We start from the raw sequence: 18,263 nt of genomic DNA, 5'->3' as shown, positions 1-18,263 counted from the left end.
CAAGATAAAGATGTGTACCAATAGTACTGTTCTTCTGTGTCCTTTTTTCACTTTAAACGTTAATAATCCAGTGCTGTAAATCACAGCTTTTCTGGTGTCAGTAAAGTGGGACCAGTTAGACAGTAAAAAAACTTGTACATGGCTGTGCAAACTCCACTGACAGCAGTGAACAGATGCAAACTTAGATACGACGTTCAGTAGGTTTTTGTTACTCAGCATATGAGCTGAATAAACATAAAGTATAGCAGCAAATAAATCCATTTTAAAACCTAGATTTGTAACCCTTAAAACTAAAGTAAATATTAATAATAATCTGAACATTTGTATAGTGCTTTACTCCAGTTGAGATCAAAGCACTCAAGAGCTGCAGCCACTGGGATGCGCTCAAGAAGAGGCCACCTTGCAGTGTTAGGGAGTCTTGCCTTGAACTCCTTACCGAATAGGTGCTGACCCTAGCCAGGATTCAAACCCTTATTATTCTTATAGATACAATTGTTAGTCTCATCAGGCATTCGTTTATTCCCGCTAAATCGAGCTGCTGGCTCAATTCCGGCACGTCCCCGCGGGCGCCTCTATCGATTCCCGCTTGTCCCCGTGGGCGCTTCTTATCTTCTGCTCGTTTTCTTCTATTGTCCTGCCCGCGGTATCGAGCGGGGAACCGATCCGGCGGGTGATCGGGCACGTCGGATTTTAGCAGCGGCCCCCATCAGCGGCTCGATTCAGCGGGAATAAACGTACCGTGTATTTCCACCATAAGAAAGGATTCACCAGAAACCCTGAGTTCTTACAGTAACATAATATCTCCTCAGACCATTGTGTTAAAGAAAAAAAAAAAAAAAAGGAGCGCACACCAATATATAGATATGAGACAGTGGAGTCACAAAACTTATCTTACACATTATCTTGCTTTATCTGTTTAAACTCATGATTTATCTCTCTTTATAGCTGAATGAAATAATAAGGGATGAGCTTACGTGTTTGAAACTCCATTCTGAATGTGTCAGAAACAGAGCCTTTATAGATGCAGGCTGCAGCAAGGAGGTTTATTCACCCTTAGGGCTCTTTATTATTGCTACTTGCGCTTCTGCAAGCAGCACTTTACACTATCACTGATTGTGCTGCTTACCGTCGGGAACCGAGCGCAATCACTGCGAGAATCAAGCAGCCCGGCATTTGCGTGCAGGGAAAAAGCAACGCACAGTAGTGGGAAATGAGCACCTTGATTTACATGTAAATCGTGGTGCTCTAGCGATCAGCAAAATGGCTGAGATTTCCTTTTTGAAGCAGATCGTAGCCAGCGGAAAAGGACCCTCAATGCCGCCTCTGGCAGTTGCGATCATTGTCACGTTCCATCACTTTGATACTTCCTACTTCCAGCTGTGAAGGAGGAAATATTGGAGTAATCAAGCACGGGTGCGTTAACCCTCCTGCTCCAGTAAATACAGGTATGTGCTATGTACAGTATATAGGCTAATTAAGGCCTGGCAGATTGTTTACCAGCAGATCAGCCCCTATGTCCCAATCAAACACCACCTTCTTCACCCTTATGTGGCACATCCCCGCTTGAACAGGAGATTAGGAAACAACACCTGCCCGACTTCGGATACACCCAGGCCTTATAGGTGCAAGATATAGGAGCTGATCGTAGAGTCGGTAAAACAACCCACCAGGACCCCACTGAGCAAAGTCCAGGAACACAGGAGTACTGATATGAATATCATGGTACAGAAGGCTAGGCAGAAATCAAGGTCAGGCAATCCAATGGTCAGGGCAGGCGGCAAACAGGCAGAATCCAGTAACAAGCTATAGGTCAAAGTCCAGAAAGGCAATCCACAAGTTTCAAAGAGCACTCAGCAGTAAGCAGAAGCAAACGCTAACATGGGCAAAGTCAGAGTGCACTCAGCAACTTTAAATATATCAGGCATCCAGTCAGTGGCCGGCCACATGCACACATGAACCAATCAGCACACAGAAGATCCCTGCCTAAGTGTCAGCTGATAGGAGGTCAGCTGACACATCAAAATAGTTCCATCTGTCAGCTAACCAATAGTCAGCTGACCAACACCCTGACAGCCCAATGTTTCAGCTGACTGAATGTCAGCTGACACTATCTCTGCCGCCGGAGGGAGTACTGCGGCCAAAGAGAACGGTGCCCCCCGCCAACCAGTGACGTCATGCACCTGCTGATTCGCCGCGGGCGAGCTATGCAGAGTGGGCGGCAGGAACCCGGAAGTGCGGCGATCGTTGCAGGTGCGATCGGAAGGTGAGTTTATTACACTCCATTTCTGTTCAGAACAGAGATTCACATTTGTAAGCTCATCCCTAATGATAATAACATGGACAGCAGCACAGCAGATGCTTCATTCACTGAAATTATGTATTATGGGCCTCCATTCCTATATCTGTATCAGGGGTAGCGTTGCTGCTTTTTCTTTCATATCTGCAGAGCAGGGCAGTTCAGTGTTTGAAGTATTTGCATTTTACTGTTTCTTTCTTTAGTGAAGTATATCAGTCTACTCAGACTAATTCAAAACAATGGCCTATTACTTTCATTTCAGCAGTTTTTGTGCAGAATTCCCGAGGGAACTGTCAAACATATAAGATCATCATTAAAAGAAGAATGTACATATTTACTTACACATACACGCATACATACAAACAGTCATAAAAATATGACCTCTCAAGCACGTCAAACTACTTTCAACTAACGCTGTTCAAACAAATGCATTCTCCCTGGCAAAACAGCTTGGCTTCCACATGAGAAAATTGTGTGTCTTTTGGAGTACATTATGGAATTACAAGATAGGAACAAACATAGCTGCTTCTCTGACACATATTGTAAACGTTGGCACTGGGCTTAAGTTATAGAAGTAGCAAAACCAAATTGGTCCATGGTGAATTTCAAGCTTATTATTGTTGCATATGCTTCTGGTCCAGAGTAAGCTTTATTCTGGATGGAGAAAGCTTAATCATGTTAAAAAAATAGCGCAATAAAATGGTTCTGTTAAGTCTGGAACCAAGAAAACGTTTGAATACATTGAAAAACATTGTATTAGTGGGATATCTTACTCCTTTTCCTCTGGTTCCCGGTCCTCCAGGAGTTCCTGGTACTCCAGGTTCTCCCTAGAGAAAGGAAAATAAAACAGACGTCTTATAATCATATACATTAATCTATAGTTCTGAGAACTTACTTGTCAGCTTATGAAATATAAGCTTAATGAATAACAGCAATAACCAGGAAAGACAATGTGCACATTAAAAATAAGGCCAGTACCAAAAATAACAGAGTTCAATGGAACACTCCAGCCATTTGGACCCCTTACTATCATTGATAAAGCTTCCAGCATCCACTAAAAGCAGAAACCAACATTCTTTTCTGGATGACTTGACTCTGCTTCCCCACTGGGTGACCAGAGGTCTCCTGCTGTTATGTGAAGTTCAGTCACAATGCTTATTCTATGTAGGGCCAGATTTTGTGATAACCCACCTAGTGTTACCATTACTAACAGCAGTTAGTCAGGGCAGGAATCCCCTACTTACATTTATTTTGAAAGTGGAGCTCCCTGTGAAGAGAGACCAGTCTCAGACTTTGGCAGGGAATGAACTTGCATCTTTCTGAGTAGCAATCGCAGCCAGGGGTGTTTTACAGGCCCTTGCATGGAGCACCCGTGACTCTGGGGGCCCGGCTGTAGTCCTCCCTGTGCCCAGTCCCACTGCACACAGTGCTCCTCAGTCATGCAGAGACTCCAGGTAAGCTTTCGCACACTTTAGAAGAAAGCTTCGGGCAGCAGAGTCACACTGGGTGGTACAGCATTTAAAGGGACACTATCGATTAACGTGTTTTTTAACCTGAGTTTGAGAGAGTTCCTGAAGTGCTGGTACATAATGATGTATACATTTAATTTGCTTATCTCTTTTGTTTACTGTAACAAATTCCTTTCACTCTGAACTGAGGGAAGTCTGCTGAGTTCTGACGGGAGAGTGAACAATGAGGGGAGGGGGAATTCCCTGACAGTGTAATTCCCTCACTGTTATCTTTGTATGTAACTGTGTGTGAGAAAGCTCTCAGAAGCTGCCTGTGTTTCTGAGCTGTCTGCAGAAGAGCAGAGGAGGAAATGTAACTTGCTTTAAACATTTATAATTGTCAGTGACTCAACAGCTTTTCATACTTTTTTTGCTTTCAGGAAAAATACTCTGTAGTCTGATATGCAAAAAAAATCAAAACTGGCTGTGCATTGAAGCAGACACCCCTTTGCAAATGTATTGTGTCAATAGAGCTAAATCCTACACACAGGGAATTAAAGCTTTTGCATCTGATATTGCACATGAAAAGTAGGAAAATGTTTACACAGCTACTTAGACATTATTTGTATATTGTCATTTTAGAACATGTGGGTGTTGATAGTGCTCCTTTAACTCAGCTCTGCTGCCCAGAGCTCTCTAAATTATGCCAAAGCCCACCTGCTGCCTGGAGTCTCTGCATGTCGTCTCGAAGCAGAGTGGGGAGGTATTGATAGCAAGGTGTACACATGCACATAAAGTGATTTGTGGGGACTTTCTTCACCTTCATGGCCATGCTCTCCTCCGTGTACAAGCACAGCAGGTTCAAAGTACTTCTGGCGCACTAGCATGGAGCCACTCATGCACGGCTTTTTATCTCCATGCATGAGCAGCTCCATGCCACTGCGTGGGCACGAACCCACTGATGCCTACACAGTATGGCCTTGCTCATACAGGGGGCAACAGGATTTCTTGCCTGGGGTATCAATAATAGTTGAAACAGCCCTGATCAAAGCATTAGGCATCTGTTACAGTGTATGGATAGTCTCTGAGTTTTTCCTACCATGGTTTTCTTCCAACACTGCAAAAGGCAAATACATGGTATGCAATATAAAAAAGATCTAAATTCTATTTTGGTACCCTAAAATGCCCAATTCCATGATTTCAGTAAATGCCGGGGTAGGAGTGTGCTACCAATGAGTGCTGAGTTTTCTGTTCGCACAAAACCGTATCACACAGGCTAAGCCTGTGAGAGACAGACTACGTTTTTTAGACTAAAAGAAAACACTCAGAGGTGATGCTGACCCACATCAGTAGCAGCATGTAGTGTTAGATAGCTGTGCAGAGAATATCCCCGCAGCAAAAAAGGAGAATCACAATTTTAGGCCTTACGGTGGCCACACACACCATACAATTTTTTAAATATCTGTTTAATTCAAGAATAGCAATCAGTTTTTCTGACTGATTGTAACGATTCAAAAATCTGACCAATTTACCACACACCTATGTTCAATTTATGCCTAAGTATGAATAAAATAATTGAAAGCTCAAAAAAATTGATTGGAACTTTACATAAAGTAATTGACAATCCATCACACACCATACAATTCTTGATAAATAATATTCATAACTGATCATGTTTCTGTAGTAAGTAAAAGGTTACTCCTGCAAAACTCCACTGGCAGAACATTTGCAAAAACTGTATTTTTTTCACACAGGAAAAGCATTGAATATTATGATGCCCTTATAATCTCCTGCCTTGACTACTTCAATGTCCTTCTGTCAGACCTTCCTGATATCCGAATCGCCATCCTTCAGTCCATCATGAATTCGGCAGCCAGAATTATTCACTCAATTATTCACTTATCTTATCACTCCCCCTCTGCGGTGCCCCTTTGTAAATCCCTCCAATGACCTTCTATCTGCTCCAGAATCAAATCCATCCACAGGACTTGGCTGACCTATGTTTCTGAACTTTTTCATATATATATATATATATATATATATATATATATATATATATATATATATATATATATATATATATATATATATATATATATATATATATACACACACACACACACACACACACACACACACACACCGGTCCACCCGCTAAAATCCTCCAGCAACCTATGCTTGACTGCACTGCACATTACCCACTCCCATGTGTGACGCCAGGATTTCTCTAGAGCTGCCCCTGCTCTCTGGAACTCCCTTCCACTCTCAATTTAGACTTGCACCCTACTTCAACCCCTTCAAGCAAGCCATCAAAATGCACCTGTTCATGCCGGCCTACCCATCAATATCCCAACATCCATACATTGTTCCCCTACCCAGTGCGTTCCTACCCCCTCCCTGTCATTTGGTAGGGTCCTCTCCCTTTGTGTATCCTACTTTATCATGCACCCTCATTATTGTGCACTGATCCCACTGACTGTCTTTAACTACTTGGTCTCTAAAAGACCTCACCCCATTGACTGCACAATCATGGCCAGGGCCAGTGCTACCATAGAGGCAAAGGGGACAATTGCCCTAGGGCCCCAGAGCCTGTAGGGGGCCCCCAAGGTGTCTCCCCCCCAACTTAACTGTTGTTCTCCGGTGCCCCTGCAGAGTCTTCAGGTGAGCCTGGTGGTGTCAGCCCCTGTCCTTGGGTGGAAATTTGTCTGCAACAAAGGGTCGCTACTGCCGATTTTTGATTGGGGGGTGTCTATTGGGGGGCCCCAGAGTTAATTTTGCCCCTGGGCTCCATTGTTACTAGAATCGGCCCTGATCATGGCATCATACTTGTGCCTTCCTCTGGTGTAGCGTCATCTCGTATTCTTGTTTTGATCCTGTACAGTCTGTTACCCATATATTTGATCTGTTATTTATTGTACAGAGCTGCGTAATATTTTGGCGCTTTATAAATAAAAATAATAATAATGTTTATACATCTGTAATAATAACCTATATGCTCAATAGTCACCTCAGTTCCAGGATCTCCTTTAGAGCCCTTCGCTCCAGGGATATTACTGGGAAATCCAGGCTCTCCCTGCAAGTAAATTATGTCACATCAGTAAACAAATGCACTCCATTCCATTCTGCTTAGTCTAAACTATTCCAAATAAATACATACAGCTGTAGTTTTTAACAATATAACTATTTTTTATACAGGACTCCATGATTTCTTAAATTAAAGTATACCCAAGTTTTAAAACACATTGCAATTATTTTGAACTTCCCCTGTGTGTAATTTGCAAGGAATGTGTGTCATGGAGTTAAGCCCCATACACACGCTCAACAGCGGTCTTTTATGCAGCACAGTTGGATTGACTTCTTATCAGTCTTATCATCTTTTTGAACAATAGCAAAATACTTTTTTTTAACTGTTTCAACTTGTTTCACAACAAAAGTTGTTCAACAATTGTGCTGCATAAAAGGCCGTTGTTGAGCGCCTGTATGGGGCTGGGTACACACGGTACGATTTTCCGTGCGATAGATGGATCCGATTGATAAAATCCCTCATGTCCGATATTACTCCTGATCGATTCTGCGCTCGATTTCTCATAGAAGTGAATGGAAAAAGATAAGAAAAACAAGCAAAGATAAGAGAATCAAGTGCAGAATCAAGTGCAGAATTGGGCGGAAAAAACTATCGGGGCGGAAAATCGCACGGAAATCTTACCGTGTGTACCCAGCATTAGGCTCAGTGTAGATTGAATAGGTATTAATCGTTATACCTCCAGCTGTGATAATCAGAACGTGAAAATCTACCAGGCCTACTATGCCTCTTTGTTTTGCCAATCAAGTCATCAGGCTTAGGGCCTGTTTCCACTACACGCAGATTGGATGCAGAATGGATGCAGAAAAGCTGACTCCAATGAATGTCTATGGGCCTGTTTCCACTAAACGCGATTTTCTGATGCAGATTTTCTCATAGGCATTCATTGGAGTCCGTTTTTCTGCATCCATTCTGCATCCACCTCCCAGACTCATTCAATGGCAACTGGAATGAGTTTCAAGAGTCATAAAACTATTTCAGCTCATAACTTTAGAAGATCAAACATTTTTAACGTGTTTAAGTGTAAATAAATGTTATTTTGTGCCCAATCCATTAAAACTTTGTGGTGTTCTCCTTTAAAATGTAAAATAAAAAAATAAATTAATATTCTTATACAACATACAACCTACAACTACTACAACTAAATAATTTAAATACGAAGTGTAACATGCATTTAGTGCTACAAACATCCATTCTTACCGTGTCACCTCGGAAACCTTTACTTCCTGTATCTCCTGGAGGTCCTCTTATCCCAGGACTGCCCTGTTGGGGGAATAAATAATAGTATTTTATTCAGTCATATGGTAGCTGCACTGAAAACAACAGAAAACTAAAAGCCTCTTGTTTTAAAAGACGTAAAAGATTGCACCCAACTGCCAAACTAGCTAACACCTGAACCCCAACTACATTCATTAAAAAATATGAAAGAAAGATTCCTCCACCTGAGATCAATGTCTTTGTGTAGAAATAAATGTGGTTAGACTGGAACAGACTGGAAAATGCTATCTATGAGATAGAGTGTAAAGCCTCATACAGACAGTAGTGTGATTGGTCATTGTTATTTTAGGTGACCGTCAGATGTTTGTACGCATATCCCCTGTCCTCTATAACTGACTTTGCTTGGGTAATGGCAATTTGCAAATGATTCTGTTGAGGCTATAATTAGTATATACATAATACATATTTCTGACACAACATTATCAACAACCTCCAAAAATGTATGTTACAGAAAAATGCCGTGTTGATGGGACCATAATGGAATTGTGCCAGTTTCAGTTTGAAAGCTACAACTAATAGCGTAGTTTACACATTTAAAGTGATCAATTTTGTCTAGTAAATTTGCAGACATGAACTATGTTGTATGTAATTAGCTCATTAACCACTTGCAAAGTTATACTGTGTGTATATATATATATATATATATATATATATATATATATATATGTATTCATAGGCTGTACAGAGTATATTGTCTTGTCACTAACTGTCCCTCAGAGGGGCTCACAATCTAGTCCCTACCATAGTCATATGTCTATGTATGTATCGTGTAGTGCATGTATCATAGTCTAGGGCCAATTTGGGGTGAAGCCAATTTGCAACTTATGTTTTGGGATGTGGGAAGATATCCCTCGCAGGACTTCAGTTCTTGCCCAGAGACATGGATATTCGTCAATGGCTGCGGATAGCCGCCGGTCGCTCCTGCGCACGCACCTAGTACACCTAGTACTCCTCGGTTTACGTGTGTTTAATGTTGCGTCACACTTTTTCTTTTACGCATTTCACTCTCTTTTAGCTGGATGTGAAACGCATTGCACTTCCACTTCTAGCGGATATGACGTCCGCTCCTTGTGTTCCATCATGTGTTCCAGGCCCATCTCCCGTGCTTAGCAGCTAATTTGTATCTGTTTTGATTAGATTTAGAGCGTTCCACTCCTCTATATAAGGCTCCCTGCACACTGCAAATCCGTTTTGCGATTCCAATTCTGATTTGCAATTCCGATTTTCCCTGAATCCAATCAACAGAAAAACGGAGGAAAAAAAGGCAGCATGCAGTAACGATTAAAATCGGAATCGGATGTAAAAAACTATTAAAAATCGGAATCGAAATTGCATGCAGTGTGCAGAGAGCCTAATGAGGGCTCAGTCGCCATCAGTTACCACTCTCCCTGAGACTGTCCTGCCTGTGTGCGGTGTTTGTTTACTGTGAAAGTAAATATATATTGCTTTATTAATTCAGTTACCATCTGGTCCATGGGTCAGGAACCTTTTTGGCTGAGAGAGACATAAACAGCCACATGTTTTAAAATGTAATTCTGTGAGAGCCATAGAATATATTTCAAATTGGGACAGTGCGCATGCGCAGCAGAGGGCTCATGCCCCTGTTGCCATGGAGATGTGTATACAGTTGAACTGCCAGGTAGAGGAAGTGTCAGCCACGTCTTCAGCTGCTCTTGGGTTTCAGCAATTTCCCTGAGAGGCAGATAAGAGAAATACTGACTAACAGCTTGTACAATTAGCTAGCTGACTTGGGGGTTGATTCACTTTGTAGGACGAGATCCCCGCACTTTGGCCCAAAAGGCTGCTTGTCAAGTGACAGGCAGCCTATTGGGCCAATCAATGTGCGAGGATCTCATCCTACAAAGTCACTGGACCTGACAGGGTCCAGAGTGGGACAATTGGGGCAGCTGTTAGTTTTGGGGTAGCGCGAACAAGTTAGTAGTGCATGCTACAGCAGTAGAGACTACTTTGAAAAATGTACTTGCGCTGCCACACTAAGCTGCACTGCTTGAGCAGTATAGCTTAGTGAAATAACCCCTGCTGATTTATCTGTGAGCCAGATGTAGCCATCGAAGGAACCACTTCTGGCTCTCGAACAATAGGTTCCTTACCCCTGATCTAGTCCTTGATATTTGCTCATTATCTGGTTGGCTTTGCACCTTTATATCTTATTGGGCTGAGGTTAATTGTTATAGCGTATTGAGTTTTGTCTCCATTGAGGTTTTGTTCTACTCTGGTACACTATGTAGAGGTATCTTTTTAAGATGTATTTATATTATTTTAGGTGGTGATTCCTGGCTTAATTGTTGTCCAGATGTTGCTGTCTATGCAGTTTAGGTATTTTATTATCAATACCTCAATCTTCCTTATGGTTCACTCATAGGGTCTCTCTCCTTTTCTGCTATCGCAGTTTGTCTGCAACAGGGCCGGATTTCCCATAAGGCACTGTAGGCACGTGCCTACAGGTGCCTTTAAGTGGGAGGGGCGGGTCCCATAATGCCCCCTGGCGAGATACAAGGTGCAGCTGTTGTGCTACCTTCCCACCAATAAAGATTTCCCCCTACCGCCGCCGCGCTCCTTTCCGCCTCAGAAGCAGGTGTCCCCATGTTGTGCGCCTTTCTCCTCTGTCCCTCTGATGTAGAAAGCAGGCAGCAGCGCTCTGTCCCTGCGGCGGCTCTGCACTACAGTGACGGCAATCTTGTGTAGTGTTTCTTTAAGGGCCCTTGCTTGATGAGGTCATCAAGTCAGGACCTTTTCACTACAGAAGGTCGCCGCCGGTGTATGCAGAGCCGCTGCCAGCAGGACAGAGGGTGAGTGTCCTTTCCTGCATCCTACATCAGAGGGAGAATGGAGCACAGCACAGGACACCTGCATCTGAGGCAGAGAGCAACGCTTGTACTCACACCCTGCAGAGTTTGCATTCAGACAATCACACTCCTGCCTGGTCCATGCTATTACAGGTGATGTTTGCATACACATTATACCTCGTGGGGAGCGCACTGCAGAGTGCAGGGCATTGGGTGACTGAGTTCATTCTTGCTCCTCTAGGCTCTAGTCATCCTCCCGTCTAACCCCCTCCTCCTGGACAGTGCGCTCCTGGACAGGGTACTTCATTTGACCTCCTTCGGTAAGCTGACACCTTAGCACCAGAGCAGGAGACTTCACTTTGTAGTGGGCACATTCTTTTTCACATCGTTCCTCTTTCTCCCCTCACATCCCTTCTTAACTTTTTATTTCCTACACATACACACACACACATGGTGTTTTCTTTATGAGCTGATTGAGTTCTGGTTTTTCACTTTGGTTTTGGTTTTGTTTCTGCATCAGCACTTTTTTTTATTTGTATTGCTGCTACCATGTACAATAGCACTTTTATATAACCAACTGCACTTTTTAATTGGCTGTTAGAATGTCTTCCAAAGCATGGCTCTTTATTTAGAATACAGCTGCCTTTGTGCATGGCATAGTTTTGTCAATAGTTATGTATTATGTTAGGAGGGTACATGAAATTCGTTTGGCTACGAGTGGTATATTAACTGATTTCTCTGGCACACCTTGGGAGTCACCTGTGTGCATGCTGTGTGTTTGTGTCAGAGGTGTGTGCATTTGTGTCAGAGGTGTGTGCATTTGTGTCAGAGGTGTGTGCACGCGAGTATGTTTGTGTCAGAGGTTGTGTCAGAGGTGTGTGCGTGCGAATGTGTTTGTGTCAGAGGTGTGTGCATGTCAGAGATGTGTTTGTGTCAGAGGTGCGTGTGTGCGAACGTGTTTGTGTCAGAGGTGCGTGTGTGCGAACGTGTTTGTGTCAGAGGTGCGTGTGTGCGAACGTGTTTGTGTCAGAGGTGCGTGTGTGCGAACGTGTTTGTGTCAGAGATGCGTGTGTGCGAACGTGTTTGTGTCAGAGGTGCGTGTGTGCGAACGTGTTTGTGTCAGAGGTGCGTGTGTGCGAACATGTTTGTGTCAGAGGTGCGTGTGTGCGAACGTGTTTGTGTCAGAGGTGCGTGTGTGCGAACGTGTTTGTGTCAGAGGTGCGTGTGTGCGAACGTGTTTGTGTCAGAGGTGCGTGTGTGCGAACGTGTTTGTGTCAGAGGTGCGTGTGTGCGAACGTGTTTGTGTCAGAGGTGCGTGTGTGCGAACGTGTTTGTGTCAGAGGTGCGTGTGCGAACGTGTTTGTGTCATAGGTGTGTTTGTGCGTGCGAACGTGTTTGTGTCAGAGGTGTGTTTGTGCGTGCGAACGTGTTTGTGTCAGAGGTGTGTTTGTGCGTGCAAACGTGTTTGTGTCAGAGGTGTGTGTGTGTGTGTGTCAGCTGCAGCAGTGGGCTGATATAGTGTAATATTGGTGGGGGTGCAGGCTGCAGCAGAGGGGCGATATAGTGTAATATTGGTGGGGGTGCAGGCTGCAGCAGAGGTGTAATATTGGTGGTGTGCAGGCTGTAGCAGAGGGGTAATATAGTGTAATATTGGTGGGGGTGCAGGCTGCAGCAGAGGGGTGATATAGTGTAATATTGGTGGGGGTGCAGGTTACAGCAGAGGTGTAATATTGGTGAGGGTGCAGGCTGCAGCAGAGGGGTGATATAGTGTAATATTGGTTGGGGTGCAGGTTACAGCAGAGGAAAATGCATTTGAAACATGCATGCATTTTTACATGTTTCTTTTTTTTAAATACAGCAGTGGGCTCAGGCCCTCAGTGACCTGATGAAGAGATTAGCGTTCAGTATATTTTTTACTTGGGGGTGTGGTCTGTTGAGGGGTGGAGTTTAGGGCACCAGGAGGCCTGTGCCTACAGGCTCCTGAGTTGTAAATCCGGCCCTGGTCTGCAACATTGCTTCTTAGTCTCACTGCTCCTTTCTTATTCTTGCTATTTGGGACTATACACGGTTGTCACATATTTCCATTCTTATCTCAATCTCTGTAGTGGTTTTCTTCATTTTCTCTTTGGTGCTGTAATCATTCATCTTGCAGTTGATGTATTTTAATGTTGTAGTTTTATATTATATTTTAGATATACACAATTGTTTGTGAAGGCCTGAAGAAGGGTCTACCCAAAACAAGTCGACGTTGTCACCTTACTAAACAATTGATCTTGCTATGTGTCTTTTTGCACCTTTATATGGGATGTTGGTTCTAATGATGAATTTTTTTGCAAATCTGTGTAATACTTTTTTGCACGTTTTGATATATTAAATATTTAAGCTCAACTTTGAAAACATTTTTGTTCTCCTCAAATGATTTATCTACGCATTCATCCTTGTATCTATACTGGTGAATCTATGGTGTAGTGGCGCACCACTAAGGATATCTCTTTTTGGTCTCCTAATATATACAAATACGGGTACTTATCGCTGCTCGTTAAAGGGGAAATGAATGAATGGGAACGCAGTTCCCATTTATTAATCTAAGTCCCCGTGTCAGTGATCGCGGGCATCAATGAGATGCCTGCGTCATTGTAACTACCGGAGTAACACGTCCATGCTTCACTTCCTGTGAAGTGTACTTATAGTATGCTAATAAGAATTAAAGTGATCCTCCAGATTAAAAATCTACTCAGCAGCACTGAAAAGGCTTGGTGTTTCTTTAACAGTTTCATGGCATCAGAACTTAGTTTTTCTTACCCAAGCCTCATTTTTAGCTGCACAGAAAAAAACTGCCCGGGCATTTTACCCCTGGTGCTGTGCAAAGCATGATGGGATTTCTGAGGTTGTTCTCCTTCTGCTGTTTTGGCGCAAATTTGTTGTTTTTTTTATTTTGAATTTGAGATTTGAAGCTGAGAGGAGTGATCAGGACACAAGACAGTTGGAATTGTGTCTCATGCTCCCTGTAACCTCCTTTCTACCAAAAAGATGGCTGCCCCCATGAAAAAGATGGCTGCCCCCATGAAATCACATACATTTGCCTGTTCTTTTAAAACAGGGTGGGTAAGAGGTTATATTACCTATCTATTTTAATTAACATTACTAATGTACGGTAATTTAATGACAGTATGTTTGTTTAGGCTGAAGTTCCCCTTTAATGCGTGAGGACATCTTGTGGCCAAATAGTAAAATTACACTTACATTAATTTTTTTTTCATAAAAAGACCCACCATTACTTTTAAAATTAACCCCTTACCTCCCACCCTCTCCCATAGTCACCTAAATAAATGATATGCTTATTTAAAAAAAATGACAAAAAAAATACATAAATAGTTATCTTAGGGACTGAACTTTTTTCATATGTATGTCAATAGGGTATATTAAAGTTATTTATGAAATTATGGGCTTTTAATTAGTTATGGACGCCAAACTTGAAAAAACACACCTTTATTTCCAAATAAAATATTGGCGCCATACATTGTACTAGGGAAATATTTTGAACGTTTTAATAACCGAGATAGATGGGCAAATAAAATGTGTGGGTTTTAATTACGGTAAAAACGGATAAATAATTATTTTGTTTCCATTTTTTTCTTTATTTACCATTAGTATGCATTTAGAATAAAATAATTCTTAGCAAGATGCACCACCCAAAGAAAGCCTAATTGGTGACGAAAAAACAAGATATAGATTGTTTCATTGTGATATGTAATAATAAAGTTATAGGCAAATTAATAGAAGGAGAACTGCAAGGTGAAAATTGCTCTGGTGCAGAAGTACAGACGAAAACCCCCTCAGTAGTGAATTAGTTAAGTAAATAACAATGGAAATATGACTATATCATCATTCTCATGACCATTGACCAACAGCAACAGTAGTACCATTACAATGATCATACTCCAACATAATCAGTTTATTACAAGGATCAAACATTAGATAGAATGTCATAATTGACTTACTGCTTCTCCTCTTTCACCCCACTCTCCTTTGCTTCCTGGGTTTCCAGAGTCACCCTAAAATAACAATAAAAACATAACTAAAGCAAGGCTAGACTATGAAACTTCAGACTGTGCACCACAATGTTCTTGTCCTCAACTTGAGCAGTACATACTGTAGATGGGACCCACATGTCACGACTAGCTGGTTGCCTTTTCTTTGCAATGTGCTTGCAGTGAGTTATTCCATTCAGTTAGAAATTGCTATGTGTAACAATCAATGGGTATGAATCCTTGTTCATTCAGTCTCACCTGCTTGGCATGGGTGAAACGTAGGTGAATTGCTTGCAGAAATCCAGTGATGCAACACATATGTGAAGGTTCATACAACACATGGTGAACCCTAAGCTTACCAAGTGGTTGCTTTGTGATTCAACAAACAATCTGCCGGGGATTTACTTTTTTTATTGAATGCTGGAATTCATAGCTGTTCTGTATCAGTGGTTGATATAAAGTGTGCTTACTGTGCCACCAATGGCCTCCTGCTGCCTGCTCAGATGTACATGCATGTGTATGGTGTCATATCACCGCCCCCATCCCAAAAGCCTGCAATCACCCACCAATGCTCTGCTGTTCCATTGGTGAAGATGAGAAGCAATGAGACCACCACTGTCAGTTTGTATGAGCCAGCCATAAGACAGCTTACTGTAACAAATCAACTACTACTCAATCAATATTAGTACATGTATTTGTATGCAATACCTGCTCTCCAGGAATTCCATCAAGCCCAGGTTCCCCTGCTTCATTCTAAAATGACAAGACAAATCAGCTGTCTGTTTTTTGTCTCCTCTGATCAGAAATAATAATTCTGCAATAATAGTGAAAACTGTAATGTTTATGTTAATGCATTTCGAGTTACAAATAATTTATATAAAACAACAAAATTGGTTCCAGCCAAAAAGCACAAAAAAAGTCCTGGGAACTTAGGTGTTAAATTCCTTCTAAAAGGAAGACTGAAGTGATAAGAATATGGAAGATGCTAATATCCTTGTCTACTGGTTGTGATGATCCTTTACTTCCAATACCTTCTATGGTACTCACACTGAGTCTAACAAGTACACAGAATACTTAATAACTGCAGATGTATGTTAAGGCAACTGGCATTGTTTAAAGGAATACAGATGGCAGCTCCAATATTCTACTTACTCCGGGTTTCCTATGGTGATACACATATCATTGTATTCTTCTTTTATTGTTGTATTATTTTTGTAATCACAGAAACTCACTTTTTAAGATAGTGTCAGAGTCTTAAGATTCCTTCTGGCTTTCCTAACACTAACCGCCTCAAATGGATTTAGATTTTGGTACCTTTTGTGCCAATTTCCAGGGTTACTTTAAAAGCAGCTGATAGCCTTTTAATAAAAATATAGAACATTAGTATCATATTGTGTGATCCTGCCAAGAGGCGAAACCACCTATGGTTTAAAACTGAGAAAATAGCAGGAAAGCTCTCCCATAACAAATAGATTCTTTCCCCAAATATAGCAGTAAAATTGCTATGGAATGTTGATCTCAAATGATTGAAACTTTGTATATTACAACTATCCAATCCTTTTTAGTTAAATAATAAGAGCTTGATGTTGGCATTTGCCCAGTTTGTTAAAAAAGATCTTGTGACTAGAGATGGTCAATGAGATGCAAACAGTTTCGAGTTGATGCACGATTATGCAAATTGTGTATGCAAATGTATGCAGCTTGAAAATGGAATCGAATCAAATTTTACTTCAGCAGGATTTGATTGGCTCATTTTCAAACTGCATAAATTTGCATACAAAATGTGCATAATACAGCATCAATTAAATTTTTTTTTGCTTCGTATTGACCATCCCTACTGGAGACTTTCGCAGCCAATAGATGATAAATAGTTATATTACTACACTGTTTCACTGTTATAATGTCTTTGTTGAAGCATACTCTGCTTTACTTTTCTTTTATATTTGCTTCCAGAAAATTCTTGACCATTGCAAAATAAATAAATGGACTGAATTTTGTTATATACTATCAAACCCTCCAACATCCCTTGTTATATATTGGTGATATAATTAGGTTTTTAAAAGAAGAAATGTTAAAAGAAGCACTTACCATGTCTCCTGGTAATCCTCTGTGTCCCTAAGAATAAAGCAGAATTTGTTACACACACACCCAAAAACAAAGAAAAACAAGATTTGGTTTCAGCAAAATATTAAACTAACAGTCAGATTCTACAATTTTGTATTAAAAATGCAATCTACTGTATGTTTAGTTAAAGCAAATCTGAACTGAAAATATAATTATGACATAATTGTATGTGTAGTAATGAGAACGTTCCTGGAGTATAATATTTGTTTCCTCCACCTTGGAGGGATTGAATTCTAAGGGTGCCTGTGCATGTATAGATTGGCCATGCATGTATAGATTACCACCCAATGTGGCAAACCGATCAATCACTTTCTGATCTGATTCTAATCAACATGATTCAAGATGAAATCTATTAAAAATCTGGTGAACTGCAGCGTTGCACTGTTTGATACACTGCAACGCTGTGGGCTGTTTATCTACTGCCACTTCCCTGCCGCAACTAATCAACTGAAATCTTCCATCTGGTCCGATAGTAATTTCAAAGAATTTTTGCTACAAATCAATCAAAATTATACTCAATGCAGCTCAACGGCAGTGGATTTCTGTCCAGGAAAATCAATGTGTGTATGGCCTGCTTATGTCTGCACTGTGAATAACAGCCAAGTAAGTGTGACATAAAATCTGGTTCATTCAACTCCAACACAAAGAGTGACCTTTCAAACTTCTCAGTGCTATCTTGTTATCAGTAGTGTGTGTTCAAAGGAATGCAACAGAAATGTACTTTTGAGGGGAGCTGCCACTGCAATTCAACTTCTCTGACTGCACAGATAAAGCACTGGTTATATTACAGTAACCCTTGAAATAATAAAAAAAAACTACATCAAAAGGGAACATGGGCAATTTCAAATTAGGAATGAAACATTTTTGTACCCATATTTATCTCATCATGTCACATGTCAGTGCAACTACACTTGAAGTATTTACTGTTGCCAAAAAAAAAGAGTGACGCTAGAACGCAAAGTTCAGTCATTTGGGGTTGGTCTTGTGAATGCTGGACTATCTGAACTGTTATTTACAAATCATCAGGTCAGTCTTTAGCACACAGATATTTTCAGTGGATCCTAAATCTGCTGATCTACTGATTGGAGCCACTCTGAGAATGTTTTATTTATTCCCATGTCTAGTGCATATTTGTAACAGTGCACACTCTGAGAGGTCCCTCTGTTACCAAATAAAATTCCATAAAACTTTATGTAA

The 18,263-nt window shown here is 41.3% G+C and overlaps 1 protein-coding gene across 1 annotated transcript in view; it reads right to left on the bottom strand.

The window, feature by feature from the left end:
* Positions 1-18,263, bottom strand: part of LOC137543708 (collagen alpha-6(VI) chain-like) — a 191,112-nt gene that overhangs the window by 116,158 nt on the left and 56,691 nt on the right. Inside the window, 6 exon segments of the mRNA XM_068264830.1 lie at positions 3,070-3,123; positions 6,752-6,817; positions 8,027-8,089; positions 14,913-14,966; positions 15,651-15,695; positions 17,031-17,057. Of these exon segments, the coding sequence (XP_068120931.1) occupies positions 3,070-3,123; positions 6,752-6,817; positions 8,027-8,089; positions 14,913-14,966; positions 15,651-15,695; positions 17,031-17,057 (309 nt within the window).

Source organism: Hyperolius riggenbachi, unplaced genomic scaffold (genome assembly GCF_040937935.1).
Source record: "Hyperolius riggenbachi isolate aHypRig1 unplaced genomic scaffold, aHypRig1.pri scaffold_173, whole genome shotgun sequence".
Lineage (NCBI taxonomy): Eukaryota > Metazoa > Chordata > Amphibia > Anura > Hyperoliidae > Hyperolius > Hyperolius riggenbachi.
The sequence above is the reverse complement of the archived record's forward strand: the minus strand, read 5'-3'. Positions and strand labels throughout refer to the sequence as shown.